The sequence below is a fragment of the Gouania willdenowi genome, chromosome 7 (genome assembly GCF_900634775.1).
Source record: "Gouania willdenowi chromosome 7, fGouWil2.1, whole genome shotgun sequence".
NCBI classification, from domain to species: Eukaryota; Metazoa; Chordata; class Actinopteri; order Blenniiformes; family Gobiesocidae; genus Gouania; species Gouania willdenowi.
In genome coordinates, this window is record NC_041050.1 from 273763 (window position 1) to 296722 (window position 22960).

At 40.1% G+C, this 22960-nt stretch overlaps 2 protein-coding genes across 6 annotated transcripts in view; one reads left to right on the forward strand and one right to left on the reverse strand.

Moving 5' to 3' along the window:
* The window catches only part of rgs19 (regulator of G protein signaling 19), a 15600-nt gene extending 6761 nt beyond the window's left edge, over positions 1-8839 (forward strand). Inside the window, exons 3-5 of one of the 2 annotated variants that reach the window (XM_028451892.1) lie at positions 6618-6695; positions 7892-8126; positions 8219-8839. In XM_028451892.1, coding sequence (XP_028307693.1) covers positions 6618-6695; positions 7892-8126; positions 8219-8395 — 490 coding nt within the window. In that variant the 3' untranslated portion in view covers positions 8396-8839. The remainder of the gene's footprint in view (positions 1-6617; positions 6696-7891; positions 8127-8218) is intronic. The other variant, XM_028451893.1, reaches the window with a different exon arrangement.
* Positions 8840-9539: 700 nt separating this feature from the next.
* LOC114466455 (transcription elongation factor A protein 2-like) lies at positions 9540-17410 on the reverse strand. 4 transcript variants are annotated; one of them, XM_028451889.1, is made up of 11 exons: positions 17256-17410; positions 16393-16455; positions 15800-15905; positions 13660-13729; positions 13322-13479; positions 13020-13040; positions 12105-12161; positions 10379-10533; positions 10087-10233; positions 9934-10005; positions 9540-9691 (listed from the first exon to the last, which is right to left on the reverse strand). In XM_028451889.1, exons 1-11 carry the CDS (start codon positions 17322-17324, stop codon positions 9683-9685), a joined length of 927 nt encoding a protein of 308 aa, XP_028307690.1. In that variant the 5' UTR covers positions 17325-17410; the 3' UTR covers positions 9540-9682. The 4 variants fall into 4 exon arrangements, with proteins under 4 accessions (XP_028307690.1, XP_028307687.1, XP_028307689.1 ...); XM_028451886.1 differs by having other exon boundaries at positions 9540-10005; XM_028451888.1 differs by lacking the exon at positions 16393-16455 and having other exon boundaries at positions 9540-10005.
* Between the last annotated feature and the right edge of the window lie 5550 nt (positions 17411-22960).

Genomic DNA, 22960 nt, shown 5'->3' on the forward strand with positions numbered 1-22960 from the left:
GAACATTTTCAGTGACAGGTTGATCCAGGGTTGTTATGTTTAGTTCCAGGTTATTTCACAGTAACAGAACCAGGTCTGACTCTCTATGACTGTTTAGTATTGATCACAGTGACAGCCTGGGGGAACAAACTGTTTTTATGGCGTACAGTGATCTGTAGCGACTGCCAGAGGGGAGGAGTTTAAACAGATTGTGTGCAGGGTGGGAGGAGTCTGCAGTGATGCTACCTTCCCGTTTCTTGACCCTGGACAGGTATAAGTCTTGGATGGAGGGCAGATCAACACCAATGATCTTTTCTGTTTCCTGATTACCTGTTGTAGTCTGTGTTTGTCTAGTTTGGTTGTAGATCTAAACCAGACAGTGATGGAGGTGAGTAAGTAAGTAAGTAAGTGATTCTGAATTTCTATCAGAATTCTCTGAGTTTATATCAAACCTAGTCCTCAGTTCTGATAAAATACTGATAGTAGGAGATTTTAATATCCATGTGGACAAAGATAGTGATAGCCTGAGCTCAGCCTTTATGTCCCTAATAGACTCAGTTGGCTTTTTTCAAACTATTAATGAAGCTACTCATCGTTTAAATCATACTCTTGATCTTGTTCTAACATATGGCCTTGATATTAATGAACTAAAAGTCTACCCTGAAAATCCTCTGCTATCAGATCACTTTTTAATATCTTTTAACATTATCCTAGAGGATCTCGCACTGTGCAATAAAATAGTTAGGAGTAGAAATCTGTCCAATAGTGCTGTGGCTAAATTTAAAGAGGCCATTCCTGCTGCCTTAAACTCAGTGCACCATCCAATAAATAACTATGATATTAATTATAACCCCTCTCAACTGGATCTGCTTGTCGATAGCTCTGCTAGTCTACTAAAATCCACCTTGGACTCAATTGCCCCATTGAGGGAAAAAACTATTAAACGTCAGAGGAAAGCTCCGTGGTTTAGCTCTGAAACTCACACACTCAAACAAACAACCCGTAAATTAGAGAGAATGTGGCGCTCCAATAAAACAGAGGAGTCACGAATACTTTGGCAAGAAAGCCATAGTAAATACATGACAGCCTTACGACATAGTCCATCTACATACTACTCCTCACTAATTGAAGAAAATAAAAATAATCCGAGGTACCTTTTCAGCACTGTAGCCAGGCTAACACAAAGTCAGAGCTCTATTGAGCCCATGATTCCTCTAGCCCTCAGCTGTGAGGACTTTATGACATTTTTTAACCATAAAATTCATAAGATTAGAGATAAAATTAGCCACTCCCTGCCTTCACCTGGGCCTGCTGTACCATTAAATGTAAATAGGCCTAACCTAAACTGTTTCACACATATAGGACTTCAGGAACTTAACTCTATTATTTCATCCTCCAAACCATCGACCTGCCTTTCAGATCCGATCCCAACTAAGCTGTATAAAGAAGTTGTTCCCCTGGTCTGCCCATCTTTGTTGGAGACAATAAATATATCCCTATCAATAGGCTACGTGCCACAGTCCTTTAAAGTAGCTGTAATCAAACCCCTTCTCAAAAAACTTACTCTTGATTCCAGCACTTTAGCAAACTACAGGCCTATATCTAATCTTCCTTTTATTTCAAAGATTCTTGAGAAAGTTGTGGCGGCTCAGCTCTGTGAATTTCTTCAAAACAACAGCCTGTTCGAGGACTTCCAGTCAGGTTTTAGAGCTCAACACAGCACAGAGACTGCTTTAGTTAAAGTAACTAATGATCTACTCTGGGCTTCAGATGAAGGACGACTCTCAGTGCTGGTTTTATTAGATCTTAGTGCAGCTTTTGACACTATAGATCACTATATTCTACTAGAGAGATTAGAGAAATTACTTGGAATCACAGGGACTGCCCTAAACTGGTTTAAGTCCTACCTATCTGATAGGTACCAGTTTGTACACGTGAATAATAAGTCTTCTGTGTACACTAAAGTAAGCTACGGGGTTCCTCAGGGCTCTGTGCTAGGTCCAATCCTCTTCTGTATCTATATGATCCCCCTTGGTAATGTTATGAGAAAATACTCTGTTAACTTCCACTGCTATGCTGATGATACCCAACTGTATGTATCAATGAAGCCAGGTGAGACAAATCAGCTATCTAAACTTGAGGCCTGTCTAAAGGACATTAGGGCCTGGATGGACCAAAATGTTCTTCTTCTTAACTCAGACAAGACTGAGGTCATTGTACTGGGCCCGCGACACCTTAGAGAAACCTATGCTAGCCTAACTGCCCTAGATGGCATTACTCTGGCACGAAGCACAACTGTTAGAAACCTTGGGGTTCTATTTGATCAGGATTTATCCTTCAACTCTCACATAAAACAAACTTCAAGAACTGCCTTCTTTCATCTCCGTAACATTGCTAAAATCAGACCTATCCTGTCTCAGGGCGACGCCGAAAAACTAGTCCATGCTTTTGTTACCTCTAGACTGGATTATTGTAATTCTCTTTTAGCAGGCTGCCCGAGCAAGTCGCTTAAGACACTTCAGCTGGTTCAAAATGCTGCAGCACGTGTACTGACTAAAACTAGGAGAAGAGATCACATTACTCCTGTATTAGCCTCTCTGCATTGGCTTCCCATAAAATATAGAATAGAATTCAAGATTCTTCTTCTCACTTATAAAGCCCTAAATGGACAGGCACCAGTCTATCTCAAGGAGCTTGTAGTGCCATACAATCCCCCCAGAACACTACGCTCTCAAAATGCTGGACTACTCGTTGTTCCATTCGTCTCTAAAAGTAGTATAGGAGGAATTCTGGCATGCTCGGTTGGAGAGAGGTTGGAGAGGGCGTTAAGAGAGAGGTCATTTAGGTTAGAGAGGGACCGGAGAGGGTCCCATTCCTCTTTCAAACACTCCCTCTATGTCTGCTTCTTCCCTTGTGTGTTTGCTCCTGTTCTCCTTCTGGCTTTTGTCTTGCAGGTCCGTGGGATCCTCAGTGTGGAGTTACAGAGTCTCAACAACTCTGTCTCCACCCTTTCCTCTGCACACACCCAACACAGCATAACGTGGATGGCTGTTCATCATAGGAATGGGATCCACACAAGGTTCCTGCTGCTTAACAGAAGGTTTTCCTTGCCGCCATGATGAATTCATGTTGGGTGTGGGATACATTTGTATGTGTATATACGTATATATGCATATGTGTGTATCCATAAAATGAAGAGTCCGTCCTTAAGACTGCTCTACTGTAAAGTGTCTTGAGATACCATTGGTTATGATTTGGAGCTATACAAATAAAGATTGATTGATTGATTGATTGACATGGGACGGTCAGGGTGCAACAAGATCTTCAATAGTATTGAACAAAACCTTGGGGTTTCTCTTATTTTGCAAAACAAGATTAGTAAAATAAGCAGAGCGGGCATGCTTTATTAATTCATTTAGCTCCATTATCTTTTCGTTTAAATAGAGTCTGTGCACCTCTAGTTTAGTGGTTTTCTACAACTGTTCCACTTTCCAGCAGCTTCTCCTAAAGCTAAAAATAGCTTCATTCATCCACGGACAAGGTTTCTTATTAGAGCCTGGAGTATTTTTAGCTGGTGCTACTGTGTCCAAAACAGACAAACAATGGCTATTAAAGTTTGTCATAAAAGTGTCAACATCATCACAACTAGTAAATGTAGTTGGATCGAAAGAGGCAGAAAATCCACTGATTGCTGCTTCATTAAGAATGAGTCTCTGCTTGTTCACATTAGAAATAGTCTGTACCAGTGTGATTGACAGATTAAATATGATACAGCAATGGTCGCTTATTTGTTAATCTTCAATACCTAGATGATCAATCATTAAACCAAAAGAAATGACCAAATCTAAAGTGTGACCTTTAGTGTGTGTTGGACCTGACACATGTTGTACAAAGTGAAAAGAGTCCATTAGAGACATCAGCTCAGCTGCCATAGGACAGGAGGAATTATCAACATGTAGATTAAAATCACCAAGGATTAATACACAGTTTAACAATAGATGACATAAACTCAGAGAATTCATCTAGGAACAAACGAGCAGGACCAGGAGGTCAGTAGATTAAAACAGTAAAAAGAGTGTTCATTTCCAACCTTACACATCTGGAGCTCGAAGGAGTTGAACGTGTTCATGTCCAACAGTCTGCAGCTGAAAGCGTCTCTGTATACGAGCGCTAATCCTCCTCCACGACGTGTAAGCCGTGGAGTTCCAAACACGGAGCAGTCCGTAGGGCACAGCTCATTAAGATGAACGTAGTCATCTTCCCGTTGCCATGTCTCCGTAATGAACATCAGATCCAATCCGCGGGACATAAAAAGGTCCTTCAGGAGGTGAGATTTGTTAGCTAGTGATCTAGCATTCTGCAAGCCGAGGCGTAGAGTCACTTCCTCGTCGGCCTGTGGAGAGCTGCTGCGCAGCGGACAAAGCCACCCGTGATCCACACCCCGATGCCGGTGACGGCATCTGCGGAGCGGCGCTTCGAGCGGCAGGTGACGCAAGCCGGAGAACAGACGCACTGGAGCCACGGGTTGAATCCATCGTAATCCATATGTTAACTGGCATCCAGGATCAGTCCCAGGGTTTGACCTCCAGAACGCCTTTATCCTCAACAGGACTCCACCACGTTTACCCCGTTTTTTGGCACGCTTCCTCCGGAGGACAGGTGAGCGCAGTAGGAAGTCAGGTACTGACGCCAAGTGAGGAGGAAGTCTGGATGTTTGATCCTTAGAGTTGAAGCCCAGACATACATCATGTGAACGATTAAGAAGAATAAGTTCCTGACGGTCGTAAACTATCAGCGCAATGATGTTTTTGCACAGAAAACCAATCAGTGCGGCTACAAACAAAAGTTCAAGCAGAGCGGGCAGACGGCAGCCGGTACATGCTGGCGCCATCTTGTTCGCCTAGGTGACCAGAACAGACTGAATGATGGAGGTGTAGAACATGATCAGCAGCTCCTGGAGCAGGTTGAACTTCCTCAGCTGTTACAGGAAGTACTTCCTCAGCTGTTACAGGAAGTACTTCCTCTGCTGTGCCTTTTTCCTGGTTGTGTCTATGTGGGAGGTCCACTTCAGGTCCTGTGAGATTGTGGATCCCAGGAACCTGAAAGAGTCCACGGTAGCTACTGTGCTGTTCAGAATGGTAAGGGGGGGAGTGGGGGGGGGATTTCTGCTGAAGTCCACTGTCATCTCCACAGTCTTGAAGGGTCAGTTCCAGATGTTTCTGACTGCACCAGAGATCCAGCTGTTCTACCTCCGTCTGAAGGCAGACTCGTCCCCATCCTGGATGAGACCGATGACGGTGGTGTCGTCTGCAAACTTCAGGAGTTTCACAGAGGGGTCCCCTGAGGTGCAGTCATTGGTGTAGAGGGAGAATAGCAGTGGGGAGAGAACACACCCCTGGGGGGCACCAGTGCTGAGTGACCGGGTGCTGGATGTGATGTTTCCCAGCCTTACTTGCTGCTTCCTGTCAGACAGGAAGTTGGTGATCCACTGACAGGTGGAGGCCGGCACTGTGAGCTGGGTGAGTTTCTGGTGAAGGATGTCCAGGATGATGGTGTTGAACGCAGAGCTGAAATCCACAAACAGGATCCTAGCGTAGGTCCCTGGGGAGTCGAGGTGGTGCAGGATGTAGTTCAGTCCCATGTTGACTGCATCCTCTACTGACCTGTTTACCCGATAGGCAAACTGTAGGGGGTCCAGCAGGGGTCCTGTGATGTCCTTCAGGTGGCTCAGTACCAGCCTCTCAAAGGACTTCATGACTACGGACGTCAGAGCAATGGGTCGATAGTCATTAAGTCCTGTGATGGCAGGTTTCTTTGGGACTGAGATGATGCTGGAGCTTTTGAAGCAGAAGGTACTTCACACAGCTCCAGTGATGTGTTGAAGATCCATGTGAAGATGTGGACCAGCTGCTCAGCACAGACTCTCAGACAGGAGGGAGATACTCCATCTGGTCCTGGAGCCTTTTTGATCTTTTGTTTCTTGAATAGCTGTCACACATCTCTGTCAATGATCTTCAGGGCAGGTGGGGGGTCAGAGGGTGAGGGAGGGAGGGGGGGAGTGGTGGGGGGGGGCAGGAAGGGCAGAGTCCAGGTGATGGGCTGATGCTAATGAGCTGGGGGGTGGGTGTGAAAACCTGCAGTAGAAGCTATTCAGGTCTTCAGCCACGCAGGCCTTTCCACACTTCTGAAGGATCTCTGTCTGAGAAGCTTTGTTTTAGCTTCTCAGTGTAGCACCTCTTGGCTACTCTGATCTCCTTAGACAGTATGTTCCTGGTCTGCTTAAACAGGTCCCAGTCCCCACTCCTGTAGGCTTCCTCCTTAGCCTGACTCAGCATCCTAAGTTGAGGTGTGAACCAGGGTTTGTTGTTGTATGTGCAGAAGGTCCTGGTCTGCACACACATGTCCTCACAGAAGCTGATGTAAGATGTTACAGTGTCGGTAGGTCTGATGCAGCTTCAAAAACCCTCCAATCAGTGCAGTCAAAGCAGTCCTGTAACTCCTCCTCCTCTGTCCACCTCTTTACAGTCCTTACTTTGTTTCTAACCCTATTTTATCAGTAAAGACGTTAATGAAGTCATCACACACACACACACACACACACACACACGTACGTTATCATAAGTCAGTGTGTCCTACAGGAGAGGAGAGGAGCAGAGGAGGAGGAGGAGGATTTCTCAGGACACAAAGATGGAACTCGTACCAAACTATGAAACTTGGTAAGTTTTATATGACAAAAAAACATTTGAAACTAAAACATAGTGTACATTATTTAACTCAAACATTCAATCATCTCCATCACGTTTATATTGGAAAAAATATTTTTTTAATTATTACAGTCATCAGAGGCCCCTCCTCCTCCTCCTCCTCCTCCTTCTTCTTCTTCTGCACAAACAATCTCTATTTCTTGCTCAAAGCTTGCATTCCATCTGTAGAAACCGGACAATCGTCCTAAAGGTGGCGCTACAACAAACAAACCAAATGTGCTTCAGATTTATAACTTTCACCAAAATGTAGCACACTTAGAAATCTTTTACATTAAACCTACAGTAAATTATGTATTCATCAACCTTTCTGTTTTAGCTCCTCCCACAGCTGCTGTGGTGCTCACAGGTGATTGGTTAGTGAACCAGTGAAACAATAGGTGATCATTATTAGCTCAGAGACTTAGAGGATGTTTGTTGGTGTTAAAGGTTGTGAGTTCAAGCCTCAGCTCATCCAATATAAACAATTTTGCCTAAAATTTGCTGGCCCCGCCCATTGCTGCACAGCAGCTGTAATTATTCTCATTTTTGATGTGAAGGAGTTCTTCCTTATAAGTCATGTTTACTTATGAATATGTGTTACTGCGTTACGATGAATCTGTAACTAATAATCAGACGCTATATCTTCAAACTCATTAGATTGAGGAGCTCAGAGTAGAGCAGCTGCTCCTCAAAGTTTAGGGGAGAAGTTGAGGTTATGATCCCTACTGTGATTATTAATATTAATATTACTCTGTAAATGTTTAGTTTGATCTGATCAATACTTTAGATATAGATAATATAGTGAGGGGGTGTGTCCTTATTGTTCTTCCAATATGTCTGTAACTCCATCACATATAAAGGTAAATATGGTATAGTAATAAGCTCCACCTACAGAAATAGATCTGCTATACATCCTATCTGGTGGACATGTCAGCTCCTCTAAATAGTCACTAAGTCAGTGTGTGTTTGGGTCTGGAACATGTTTGGGTCTTCAGTAAACTACTTAGCATATGTCTTAGTTTTTCACAGTAACATAAAAAATATCCAACATTTGTTTCATAATTACAGAACAATTGGTGAAAATTTCAGAATTGTTTTAGACCACAGAGCATGGGATGTCCTGAACATCTTCTCTGTGTCACATGATCTCCTTCTCTCTGGTTCTTCAGCACCAAGCCGTCAGTGGATGAGATCCAGATGTGGTCCCAGTCCTTTGAGAAGCTCATGAAGAACCCGGCGGGTCGCAATGTGTTCCGGGAGTTTCTACGGACAGAGTACAGTGAGGAGAACATGATGTTCTGGTTGGCGTGTGAAGACCTGAAACAGGAAGTGAATAAAAGTGCAGTGGAGGATAAAGTTCAGTCCATCTATGAGGAATACATCGCCATATTATCCCCTAGAGAGGTGAGAACACCAGAGACAGATCTAAACATGTTTGATCTCAGCTCAGAGATGATCCTCTCTCTCTCTCTGTGTTTTGTTCTCATCATCTCCAGGTGAGTCTAGACGCTCATGTCCATGAGGTAATCAACCTGAGGATGGAGGACCCTGCTGCGCACACGTTTGATGACGCTCAGCTCCAGATCTACACGCTGATGCACAGAGACTCGTATCCACGCTTCCTCTGCTCTAACATCTATAGGTCACTGCTGCACACAGCTCCACAGTCCTAAACCACACAGCTGTGGCCTGTGGGAACCAAACACAAACGTTTCAGCCTTTCTTTCCACATGTGATCATTTTCCTCTCTTTTCTCTCTTCTTTTATACACATCAATATATTTACACACACACACACACACACACACACTAGGGTTGCCTACCCAGGCTCTGCTGCTGCTGACTGTTGTGACCTCTGAGCTCACCACTGATTGGCTGATCTTTGAAAGGATCCTCAGTGAAAAAAATAACATTTATTTAAATATTCATAGAAAAAAAAAGGTTTAAAGGCGCAGTCTGCAACTCTCAAATCTCTCCCTCCTCGCTGCTCTTGTCCTGCCTCCGAACTTTCCAAAGTCCCTCCCTCTGAGGAGCTAACAAGCTAATGTTAGTCTGACAGCAACATCACAGTAATATAACATGCTATGTTAAAAGCATATTACTGCAGTGCTTCTCTCTCTGTGCACACACCTCAGCAGCAGCAGCAACACGGAGCCTGTTTTTTTTTCCACACAAACTACTAGTTTGATGTAAAGCTGTCCTTACATAGTGACAGCTTTAGCAAATATGACAAAATGTTCCTCTTATAAGAGTTGCAGACTGCACCTTTAATATTGAATAAAGAGGAAAAGAGATGACATCACACCCAGTGCATCATGGGAAACATGGTCTGTGGAGGCGGAGACTCCAGATGTTTATAAAATGAATCACAGCTTTTATCTTTGTACTCTTGCTGTTATTTATTTTATAATGTGTTAAAACGATGACTTTAATTGTAAATAATTTAAACAAAACAGGCTTTTTTTTTGTATAATTTTTTGTATCTTTTCTTATTCTCTGATATTAAAAAAAAAAAAAAAATGGGGACATAACCCGAGGAGTCTTCAGTTGTGCTACTTTTATAAATTAACTTTTTACCAAAAACATAGAGATCTTTGTGCAGAGGAGCAGCCAATCAGAGTGTGTTTCAGGGCTTTGATTGGTTTCTATTGGTGGAAACACAGACAAACGAGGTTGAGAATAGATTATTTATTCCTCTCATCGTGTCTTCTTATTGCAGATGATGGAGAAGCACCGCCTCCTGTTGGCAAAGCTCCGCCTCCTGTTGGCAAAGCTCCGCCTCCTGTTGGCGGTCCCACCAAAACAGAAAAAAAGCCCTTTGTCCAAATTCAACTTCACATCAGTGTCGCAGCACTGAGAATGAAACTAAAGTTTATGTTTGTATGAAAAGAAAAGTTAGAAAATCAAAGTAATTCAAAGGTAGAAATGATGACTCAGCTCGTTTCTCAACTTCAGTCGACTTCAACAGAACTGGAAATAAAACAAAAAGATACAGATTAAAGTCACACATTTAACAATAAACATATGGTTTGTAACACAGTTAAAAGTTTAGATTTATGGAGTTTAGATTAAATACACAAAGGAACACGTTTATATTTCAGTGATGGAGGCAGAAATCTGTGAACTTCTCCTAAATACCACGAGTCATCCACACTGACCTGTAGGTGTGTTTGATCACCTGATGAGGTGTGATCATGTGACCTCTCCCTTACCTTCCATCTGTTCCCACAGCTGTTACACAAAACATAAGTAGTCATGGGTTCATCAGCACTACGGGTTTGGACCTGACGTACAGAAACAGAGACGTTAGGGTGTGTGTGTGTGTGTGTGTGTGTGTGTGTGTGTGTGTGTGTGTGTGTGTGTACCTGTGTGTAGGAGCAGTTCTTCCCGTGACACTTGTTACACACAAACATGTCCGTCTCCGTCCCTCCAACCTTAGAGAGCTGATGTTCTCTGATCGACTCTTTAGTCAGAGCTTCTCTGATCTGCTTCAGCTCAGCACTGGCCATGTCCTACACACGCACGCACACACACGCACATGCACACACACACACACGCACGCGTACACGCACACACACACACACGCACACACACACACACACACTAGAATAAAACTGACAGATTAAACAGATGAAATATATTAAGTAGATGATGAACCTCTGAGGTCATGTTGGCGATGCGTTGTGGGGAGATGTTCCCACACAGAACGTTCCGTCTCAGGTCAGGGTTCTTCTGGTCCTTCAGGTTAGAGATACGACTCCGTAGACGAGCTTTATACTTCATGTCTGTGGATTTAAACTCCTGGTAGATCTGTGAGCACCAGCTAAAGCCCAGAACATTGATATTATTATAGAATAAATATAAACGTGTGTTAGGATGACACCGTGGGAACATCTGCTTATCATCAGAGTTGATGTATTCATGGTTTTTCTACTCATAATTAAAAAACATATTAAAGCCTTTTTTATTTTGAAATATTTAGTCATTATTGATCAGGGACATTTTATTTGTTAATTATGGCTGATATTTCTCAGTGAAACCATTCTTTTGTTCCCCTACAGTGGATCACTCATTAAATTCACACTCTTATCATTTCTAACGTTGTAAAGCATTGTTTCTAAGCTCTGAATAGATACTGTTAAAGGTTCAATATAAATGATGAGGCTTTAGTACAAAGTAACATCTACACATTAATAAAACATGACCTGTGTTTTAGAAAAGATGAATGATTTAAATTAATCCTCAAATCAATCAGCTTGAACCAACTTTTAGCAAAACTCACAAATAATCATTTGGATTCATGTTGAAATTTAATTTATTGATTTTTTTTACAAAAAGTAAAGGGTAATTTTAAAATATAGTCACAATGGCGTTAATGGCCCTTGCCTTCACCGCGCCACCTTTTCCAAACATTTTTTATTTTTTTCCCCCATATTAAATTATCTTCACTCTGTAGGGGGCGCTAACTCACCAATTTCTGTTTTTCCACATTGAGCTGGTTTAGGGCCGAGAGTTTAACAACTGAGTCACATTTGACGTAAATCGGAGTTCGTATGTGCAAATGGGAGCATTTTCAAAAAATTTTAATTTTCAAAAGGTTTTGGCAAAAATGCAAGTTATCAAAAATCCATGAATATATGAATATGAATATATTCCTACTTCTCTAGATGATCTCCAGTGATTTTGAACCCGTCAGTGAAACGCTCCAGGAGAAATACGTTAAATACAACGTGAGCGAACATAGCAATTTTGCCATTTTCAATTCAAATTCTGGACTTCCTGTGTATTTTATGGCCTGGTCTTAATAATATTTTTTACTTGTCTTGTCATGGTCAACTTCTGTGTCAATTTTCATGATTCTACAATGAATTAATTTTTTTTGGCAAATACTATCTCATAATGCATTTTTGGTGTACTAGGGGGCGCTGGTGAGTCAGATTTTTGCATTTTTTTTAAAATTGTAAATAGCCAGAAATTAGAGAAGCGTGCAATTGAATTTTGTTTGAATCTTTGAGATTCTACATAATGGTTCAAAGAAAAATAATCCAACACAATAACAATGTTTCCATCTTTTTCAGTACCATAAACTATACATTTTCAGAAAGCGTGGGGGCATGCCTACGACATGACAAGGGTCCCTGGTCACTAACGGGCACGTGGCGTTCACATAGGCTCCGCCCCTTCCCTCGTAGTGTGGCCACTACTAGAGCAAAAGGCCTTCACCAGAAATGTAGTAAATTATGATAGTGATTAAAGTAGTTTATGTGTTATGGTCTAATTAGTAACGTTGGTAAAACAATCACTAATGAAACATGTGACTGCAGCTCATTGATCAGGAGGAGGATCCGCCCTCTTTGTGATCATGTGACCACACAAAGGATATGATCTTCAATCTGAGCAGCGAGATGTTTACAGTCCACACCGATCGTCTTAAAGTCGTCTGTGAACAAAGAGTTTTAGTCTGTAGCTCCACCCCCAGGTTAAACAGTACATCTCTAGAAATGCAGTGAGGCCCCACGTTACATACAATTTCCCACAATGCATTTTGAAAAGTCATTTGTTATCATGTGACTTTAAAATGTTTCTCACACTAAACACATCATGGTCTGTCAACACTTTAACAATAGGAAAAAAAATCATCAAATTTACTTGTGACTGCTACAGGAAAGACCATGCAGCACGTAGCACGTAGCACGCAGCATACAGTATGCAGCATTTAGCATGTAACATGCAGCATGCAGCATTTAGCATGTAACATGCAGCATGCAGCACGTGACATGTAGCATGTAGCATGTAGCATACAGTATGCAGTATGCAGCATTTAGCATGTAACATGCAGCATGCAGCACGTGACATGTAGCATGTAGCATACAGTATGCAGCATGCAGCATTTAGCATGTAACATGCAGCATGCAGCACGTGACATGTAGCATGTAGCATACAGTATGCAGTATGCAGCATTTAGCATGTAACATGCAGCATGCAGCACGTGACATGTAGCATGCAGCATGCAGCATACAGTATGCAGCATGCAGCATGCAGCATTTAGCATGTAACATGCAGCATGCAGCACGTGACATGTAGCATGTAGCATGTAGCATACAGTATGCAGTATGCAGCATTTAGCATGTAACATGCAGCATGCAGCACGTGACATGTAGCACGTAACATGTAACAAGTAGCACGTAGCATGCAGCACGTGACATGTAGCATGTAGCATGCATCTACTGAGAGTTAAAGACGGTTTCACTACTGTATGATCTTACAAAGGTTTATGATTTTTCAAAATAAATGTTACCTTTGTCTCTACTGTGTGTGACTGAAAGGGAGATTTTAAATCATATCACTGTTGATTTTAATGTTTTTTAATTATTTTTAAACTGTTTAATGTTTTCTGTTGCACTTTTTAATCATGTAAATCACATTAAATTGCCTTGTGTATAAAATGCACTATACAAAAACATTTCCCTTGCCTAATATTGTGACATTAGAGACTAATTACAATGTCAATAATAAATCAAATGTGCGTTTGTAACATGTAAACATGTTAACGTGTAAACGTGAATGGTGAGGTTAACGTATATGAAATCATGATCTTACTGTCAGTCTGCAGCGCCGCCACCAGTAGCTCTCGACACTTGTTTCTCACGTTGTCGGTGGTGACGGGAGCAGGAGGGAAGGAGGTGACACGAAGAGGAGGAGGAGGAGTGGGGGTGAGGGGAGGAGTCAGCACAGTGGGCGTGTCCTCAGACTTCTTGCTGCAGAGGACAAAAAAAACAGAGACTCAATCTGATGATGTCACTAAACATTCACATATTTACTAACGTGTGACAATATTCTAATGTAAAAATACTACATTATAATCTTTAAAACTCTACTGTCTGTGTTGAAGGTATATTTAATATATACAATAGAACCTAAGGTGTAATGTAACAGACCTTTTCTTAGCTACACCGCAGTCATTTGAGGATGAGGACCTCACGAGAGACACATCACTCTTCTTCTCCTCTGATCATCACAGGAAACAGGAAACAGGAAACAGGAAACACCTTTATTACTCTCTGAGGGGTGATTAGAAAAACAGCACTAATAATATTTGCATTTCCTGAAGAAAATGCAAGTGATAATGTAAGTGCTGGCCTCACACTGCATTAGCTTAGCATTAGCCCAACGTTAACAATAACCTACAGTAGTGTTACCTTTCGTCTAGCGTTAGCATTAGTCTGGTGATAGCAATAGCCTAGCATTCACCTAGCAATAGCTTAATATTAGCAATTTGGAAAACAGTTGACAAAAAGTGAAAGTAGGTTGAAGGTCGTAGCTGAACATGTTAAAGGTTGAATGAGGTGAAGAATAAGGGTGTGAAAAAAAAAATCGATTTCACGATATATCCAAAAAATAGATTTTTGGGGGGGAAACTTAATCAATATTTTTATGTATTTGTGTAGTAATTCAGTGGTTACAATGCTTTCAATGTGTTGCTATGGTTATTTGATGCACTATATTTTATGATGGCGGTGTGTAATACCTGTAATATTTATGTATGCAGACATTTTATTTTCATATAATCTGTTCACATCAGTGTTTAAAATGATACAATAGGAGAAATTATTTGCTCTTATTTTTGTGTATAGTCAGTAACTCAGGGTGATTTATCCTTAATGTTCTCACTTATAGTTGTTACAATGTCGTTGTTATGTTGTCATGGTTACTTAGAGACTTCTATACAGTAGTTTCAGTGAAAAGAAACTGGTTGCACTTGATTTTATGATGACAGTTTGTAACACTGTATTTTTTTTTACATTGAAAATGAGCAAAAACACTATTAATAAATAATAAATAGGATGTTTTGAAGCAAATAGTTTTGACTCAATTTATCCTGAATAATCAATATCTGCGATTAACATATACAGCAACTTGATTTTTCATCTCTACGTTTAATTTTGATAATAACTGAGTAGAATATCGTATTGTGACCCACGTATCGTGATATGTATCGTATTACAACATCCTTGCCGATACTCATCCCTGGATTGTAATAATGAGCTGAATAGTTACAAAAAAAACGTGAACACAGCATAAATGCCAGGAATTATAATTATTACAGTTTGAGATCAAATTAGATGAAGTAGTCATTAAGTAGAGCAGTCAGAGACACACAATGACCTTCCCTAACCACGACTACATTACCCATAAGCCACCACGGTTAAAGAAGCAGGCTTAGGCACAGCTCCTACTTTCTAATTTTTGGTAATTCAGAATATCACCAAAATGTAATCACATGTTCTTTGTCCCATTATCAATATTTCCTGAAAATTTCATCCAAATCCGTTAATAACCTTTCAAGTTGACTAGCTAACAGACAGACACAGACAGACACAGACAGACACAGACAGACACAGACAGACACAGACAGATACAGACAGACACAGACACAGACAGATACAGACAGATACAGACAGATACAGACAGACACAGACAGATACAGACAGACACAGACAGATACAGACACAGACAGACAGATACAGACAGATACAGACAGACACAGACAGATACAGACAGACACAGACAGATACAGACAGACACAGACAGACACAGACAGATACAGACAGACACAGACAGACACAGACAGATACAGACAGATACAGACAGACACAGACAGATACAGACAGACACAGACAGACACAGACAGACACAGACAGACACAGACAGATACAGACAGATACAGACAGACACAGACAGATACAGACAGATACAGACACAGACAGATACAGACAGACAGACACAGACAGACACAGACAGATACAGACAGACAGACACAGACAGACACAGACAGATACAGACAGATACAGACAGACAGACAGATACAGACAGATACAGACAGACAGACACAGACAGATACAGACAGACACAGACAGATACAGACAGACACAGACAGAGTAAAACACTGAGCTTTACACACACACACACACACACACACACACACACACACACACACACACACACACACACACACACACACACACACACACACACACACACACACACACACACACACACACACACACACACACACACCTAACAGTCTCTTCCAGGACTTGATGAGGGTCTTTGCCAGGGTCTGAACCTCTTCATCTGAGCTCAGTTTTCTCACAGCGTTCACAGACATTCCAACACGAGTCGACTGCAGAGAAACACATGAAAGATCAGATAATCAATAATCAATAATCATTAGTCAGAGTGCTGATGGCAGTGTTATTAAATGATGCTGATATTCTAAAAGCTTTAATAACTGTTTATGGTTCAGAATCAGTGGATAATGAAATATTAATAACTAACGTTAAAACCTCTAATCATCACAGAAAACAAATGGAAATTATGGAATTCACTTCCTGAAATATTAACTTATTTTATATTTTTCAGAAACAAAATCAATCATAAATTGTAACATAGAACAAAATCACAATGTTTCAGGTGAACAAATATAAAATTAATAATGTTTAAGCATTTAATAAACATCAGTCTCTAAAAACCTGAAAATAATAACTTACATAAAGCATCAGTGTTGGTTCTAATTCATTCATGTGATTTAGTATTGATAATAAATGGTAAATTATTATTATTATTATTATTATTATTATTATTATTATTATTATTATTATTATTATCACCTGTAAAGTCTCCAAAGACATCCTCATGTCCTTCAGCTCCTTCAACAAATCCAGAGCTCCATCCTGGAAACACACACACACACACACACACAGACACACACACACACACAGACACACACAGACACACACACACACAGACACACACACAGACAGACACACACACACAGACACACACAGACACACACACACACAGACACACACACAGACACACACACAGACAGACACACACAGACAGACACACACAGACAGACAGACACACAGACAGACAGACACACACACAGACACACACACACACGCACACAGACACACACACAGACAGACAGACACACACACGCACACACACACACACACACACACACACACACACAGACACACGCACACACACACAGACACACACACACGCACACACACACAGACAGACACACACAGACAGACACACACACACAGACAGACACACACAGACAGACACACACACACACACACACACATTAATTTATATTAATTAATTAAAGTCTATTTATATCTAAATATGACATTTCAATAGTTTCCTGAATAAATAAAAACATGTTAATATTGTAGTAAATGTTTTTAGCGGGAAAATCCTCAGGTGTGTAAATAACTTAATCAGCTCCTCATCAATGGATCAGCTTCACACGCGGTTCTGGACGTTTCTGTGTATGAAGGTCTGTATGAAGGTCTCTATGGAGGTCTCTATGGAGGTATCTATGGAGGTATCTATGGAGGTATCTATGGAGGTATCTATGGAGGTATCTATGAAGGTCTCTATGGAGGTCTCTATGGAGGTATCTATGGAGGTCTCTATGGAGGTCTGTTGACGCTACTATGAGGTCGTTTGGACTCACCGTGTTCTTCTTGTGAACCATCTTATCCAGAATGAGGGCTATGTTCTCCACCTCCTGGTTCGTGGCCATGGTTCTGAGGGTCTGAGGGTCGGAGGAGCCTCCATAGGTGAGTTCGTTTACACCGCGGGTTCCATCACAGCTGCTCGGTTGTTGTGATGTGGCGCTGGGCATGATGGGAAATGGAGTTCTCTATCACGACTTTTTAAAAACGTTTTAAAAAGAAAAATAGTTAATGATGGGAAAAAAAACTCTTTCCACATGATAAATATTTTATACTATGGAAAAAAATAATACAATAAACATCTACATAATTTTATATATTTAAATAACTTAACAAAAATGTGTATATATATATATATATATATATATATATATATATATATATATATATATATATATATATATATATATATATATATCACTGAGGTGTTATTGCTGTAGGACCTGAATTTTATGTTGTTTTGTTTTTGTCCTTGTAGATAACTTTGGTTGAGTATTTATATGTATTTATTTGGTGTTTGTTTGTTTGCCTTCAGAGAGATCACATCTCATTTAACCTCATTAGTTCAGAGCCCGTAGGAAGTATGGTTTACATTTAATTCCTCTTTAATTCACAAGAAATGTTCAATCCTCTTTAAAATGACCTTGTAAACCCTCAAGTCCTCATGCAAATTTAATTCTGAATTACACTCACAGGCAATCACTATTACTCACCTTAGTTACAAACATTGCTCACTGAGGACACCTGCTGGTCAATATTTACAGGGGTTTTTTGTTTGTTTTTTTTAGGATTTTCGACCCACTTTAGTGGTTTTTAAAGCCCTTTGTCCAGTCAGTCCAAGAGATTCTACACAGCTTTCAACTTAACCTGAGCTGTCCACAACTTCCACTGGATGAGGCTCCGCAGCGTTACGTCACCACCAGAGCTGATTCTACTTTAGTCTATGTATTAATGTCCTCCAGTCCGCTGCGCTGCGTGTCTGCTACTTCACAGATGTGGTCGTCCAGTGTCTCCACCAGATGTACACAGGACTTCTATTTCTGACAGACCAATCAGCACAGAGCAAATGAAGCTAAACAGGAAATTAAACACCTACTCCGCAATATAATATCAGGCTACTTTTCAAAATAAAACACTTCAGATTATATTTCAAGTAACTCCATCACCAAAACGTAATAATGTGTAGAAACAAATTCACATCCACTATATTGTTTCCTCTCATACTGTAACTCACTGTAAACTGCAGCAACTTGGATTTAGTTCATATTTTACTGGTTTTACAGTTTTACTTCTTCTCTGTTGGATGTTGATAAAAAATGTGACGTCACAGTCATCCAACCGGAGTGCACCGTGGTGCACTCAAAACGCAACCGGTGGGGATCACCAGACGGTGGACAGTGGGGGAAAAACCGGATCGGTGCCGTGGCGCAGCGGAGACGTATCCAGTGGAAACCCCCAGTTACAATGACTACCTGTCAACACTGAGCTGTTCTGCAAAGCTGCATCTAATACAATTTTATAGAATCATTTATGAACGGTATCATTACATTCCAAACAAATCCAACGTTGCACAACCTTGAACCAAGCAGCAGCCATGTTGAAAGTCTCAGCTTTATCTGAGGCTGAGTCACAGAGATATTTGAGGAACACACACACAGATGGCTTGCTTTATAGATAATGGATGGATAGATAGATAGATGCCCCGCCTCTTTACACTAATGCTGAGTTCGACTGCACTTTAGAACCTGGAAAAATCCAACGTAGCAAATCAGAAAAGTGCAACAGAACGTCTCTGAGCTCAGGATCCGATCAGAATAATGACATCATAGCAAACTGGCAGGGCAACGTAAACTGTCACTTTATCCTCAACTTTTACTTTTATGTATTGTTTAATTTAGTGTTTGTGTAACTAAATGTCTTTTATTCACTGAGTTGACCGAATTAAACGCATTTTACTCTGAGGGTAAATTTGACAATATGTTCTAGTGCTCATTGATCTTTATTTACTTCTAGTTTGTATTTGTGTTTTTGTCTTAAAACACAAGTTGTTTAAAATGATTTATTCTTTAAGAAGTGCTTTTAAAAACAAAAGATCATCTACGTCTTTATGTTCATTTTAGAGATAAATATAGAATTAGGAAAAACAAAAAAATAGAAAATTTAAAAACCTGTGAATAAATCCAATCAGTTCAAAATATGAAAATAATTGTTTTGCTGTTTCAAAGATAATTTACACATTCATAAAATTCATTCAAATAACTTTTCTTGTTTATTGAGAGATTATAAGAAAACCAATAGATTCAATAATAATAAATACATACATTTAATGAGAAAATCTGTGAAAAATGTCTTTAACAAACCTAAGAACCTTTTCTGTGGATTTAACACACACACACACACACACACACACACACGTCTACTCAGTTCTGCCTCTAGGTGGCAGTGTTGGAGAGTTTTAAACATGTTCATTTTAAATCTATAATTTCTAAAGTTAAAATTAAAGCATTTGAAACACTGAAATGTACAGTAGATATAATATAATATATAGAGATTTATTCTGGTAACTTTAATTAAAACCTTTATTACCAATATTATCAGACGTCCCTAATATTGTCATAAATATATATATATTGATACATCTTAATTGTTTTTTCTGACATTATTGTAAAATCTGATTAATGTTCAGTGTTTTGATGTCTAAAAGTTTTTGTCATAGTTTTTGTTGACTACATTTTTTGTGTGTATTGTGTTCTTGGGTCTCTATGTGGTTGTGTTTTGTAAAGATGGAGGAAAGTAAAACACACACACACACACACACACACTGGTCTTTATGTAATGAGGCTGAAAGCAGCAGAAACACACAGAGGGGATTAATTTATGCCCACAAAGAGCAGAATAATGTAGAATAATGTAGAACAGATTCACCTTTTTAAACAAACTTCCCCTGCGCTGCCTGCCAGCGACAAGTCACTACATTTAAATCAGAGACAGATATGTGTGTGTGTGTGTGTGTGTGTGTGTGTGTGTGTGTGTGTGTGTGTGTGTGTGTGTGTGTGTGTGTGTGTGTGTGTGTGTGTGTGTGTGTGTGTGTGTGTGTGTGTGTGTGTGTGTGTGTGTGTGTGTGTGTGTGTGTGTGGAAACAAAGGAAGCCTCTTCCTCCTTTAGTTTTTCCTTCATCCTTTCGTTCTTTTTCTTTCTTCATTTTCTATTTTCTGTATTTGTTTTCTTTTCTTCCTCGCTGGTCATTTCTTCTTCTCTTTAATTATTACTTCTTTCTTTAATCCAGTTTAATTATTATCTGTTGTATTTTTCATTTATTCTCTTATTACTCTGATTATTTCACCACCTGTTCAAACTCTACTTCTATTTAATTCTATTTAATTCTATAAGACAGAATTGATCAAAACACATCATTAACACAGGTTTTTATGAATGTATATGTATAATATGTATATTTCCTATATAACTAGAAGATGTTACTTTTTTCCCACGCTTTGAACTTTGTGGCTTTCCAGGTTCACGATGTTCATGTGGCCAAAAGATTGATCATCAGTTCAGACCACCTTTAATCCGTCCCACTGGAACATTTTGTTTAAAGGAAAAAATAAAGAAAAAATTATAAGTTGTTGATGAAATACGATGGAGGTTGCAGTCATATTTACAGTAATATTAAATCGTATTTGTTAAAAGTAAAAAAAAAAATGAAAAAAAACTGGAAAACTCCCAAAAATTATCCCACAGAATTCTGGCAGATTACGTGGAAAATTCAAGGAATTTCGACCCAATTGCTTAAAATTCTGGATTGTTTAACTTTGTCTGTTTTTTTTTTTTCCTTTTTCCTCATCATCAATGAAAGTAATAGATTACAAGTACTCACATTACTGTATCTATACTATAATTCAAGGATGGTCTGTGTGTGCGTGCGTGTGCGAGTGTGTGTGCGTGCGAGCAAATATCTCCCAGACGTGGTGTCAGTTCGACCTGAAACTTTGTCAATGGGTTCCAAACACCCCGAGTGTGTGTATCTGTTATTTTGGAGTAATTTGGTCATTTCAAAATGTTTATTTTAATATTATTTCACTTCTGGACGGCCCTGAAATGAAGCCTATTCAGCTTTTGACCACAGGGTGTGAGGGGGCGCTAGAGCACCATCTGTATCTATTTACTACACAGCTCACTTCCGGTGTGTGCGTGAGCTCCTGTGGACTTTTCTTTTCTCTTTTGAGGAAAAATAATTTTTTACTGTTGTTTATTTGATGATGACGTTTCAAAACGTTTATTTTCATGTTAGTTTGACCGTAGTTCGATATTTAGACCTAGTTATTGAGGACAATGGCTGCTGTGTTGACAGATGTACATTTATCAGCAGCGTGTGTGTGAGATTAGAGTCTAAGGTAGAAAGTCACACACACACGTTGATCAGGTGTGCTTCACTATTGATCATCGTCTACGTGACATGTGTGCAGGTGTGTGTGTGTATAACAGACCACCATTTAGTCCGGTTACAGTCTGTGTCACTACACCCGTCCATAGGGTGGTAGTGACTGTAGTGTTACAGTCAGATCTAAGTGTTTACATGTTACATAGTGAAGGTCACCTGATTACTGCAGCTTCACTAACGTCACACCTGCCTCTACATCTGACTATGTTTAGTGAACGTTAGACAGGCACACGTGGATGGACTGGTGACACATTTAGAATGGATTGATAAACTATCAGATAGGAAGTAATTATTATTACACACACACACACACAACAAAAAAATGAAAATGACTCAAAATATACAAAACTAAATATTTATATAAAAATTGCACAAAAAACAACAGAAATGCAAAAAACTACACTAAAAAAGACATTACACACAGCGCTACACACGACGTTGTACACAACATGACACACACGTTACACACAGCGTTACACGCAGCTTTACAACGTTACACACAGCGTTACACACAACATACACAGTGTTACGCACAACGTTACACAGCATTACACACAGCGTTACACACGACGTTGTACACAACATGACACACACGTTACACACAGCGTTACACGCAGCTTTACAACGTTACACACAGCGTTACACACAACATACACAGTGTTACGCACAACGTTACACAGCATTACACACAGCGTTACACACAACGTTACACACAGCGTTACGCACGTTACACACAACGTTACAGTGTTTTACAGTGTTACACACAACATTACACACGTTACAGTGTTACACACAGCATTACACACGATGTTACACACAACGTTACACAAGTTACAGTGTTACACACAGCATTACACACAATGTTACACACAGCATTACACACAGTGTTACACACAGCATTACACACAATGTTAAACACAGCATTACACACAGTGTTACGCACAATGTTACACACAACGTACACACAGTGTTACCCTCTATAGATCTAGGCTGAGTTGAAAAGAGGCTTCCTGTGGTTTAAAGTCACACAGAGATGAAGGAAAGTAGTATCTTCCTCACTTCCTGCTGCATCTTCCTCACTTCCTGCTGCGTGCACAGCAGCACGGCGACACTTCCTGGCGTCAGATTTAGAGACGACGACGCGTCTGTAACACAGTTCATTGATCCTGAGCACTTCCTTGAGGCATATATCTATGCCAAGTAGAACAAACTCTTTCAGCCCAAAGGAAGTGTTTCCTCTCTGAGAGGAAGTAGAATGAGTAG

What these genes read in the sequence shown, in the direction of transcription:
- LOC114466455 (XM_028451886.1), bottom strand. Translation starts at nt 17,324, where the DNA reads ATGGCCACGAACCAGGAGGTGGAGAACATAGCCCTCATTCTGGATAAG. An exon ending in GTCCTGGAAGAGACTGTTAG is followed by an intron (nt 13,730 to 15,799) that starts GTGTGTGTGTGT and finishes TGTGATGATCAG; the next exon opens with AGGAGAAGAAGAGTGATGTG. An exon ending in TCGCCAACATGACCTCAGAG is followed by an intron (nt 10,234 to 10,378) that starts GTTCATCATCTA and finishes GTGCGTGTGTAG; the next exon opens with GACATGGCCAGTGCTGAGCT.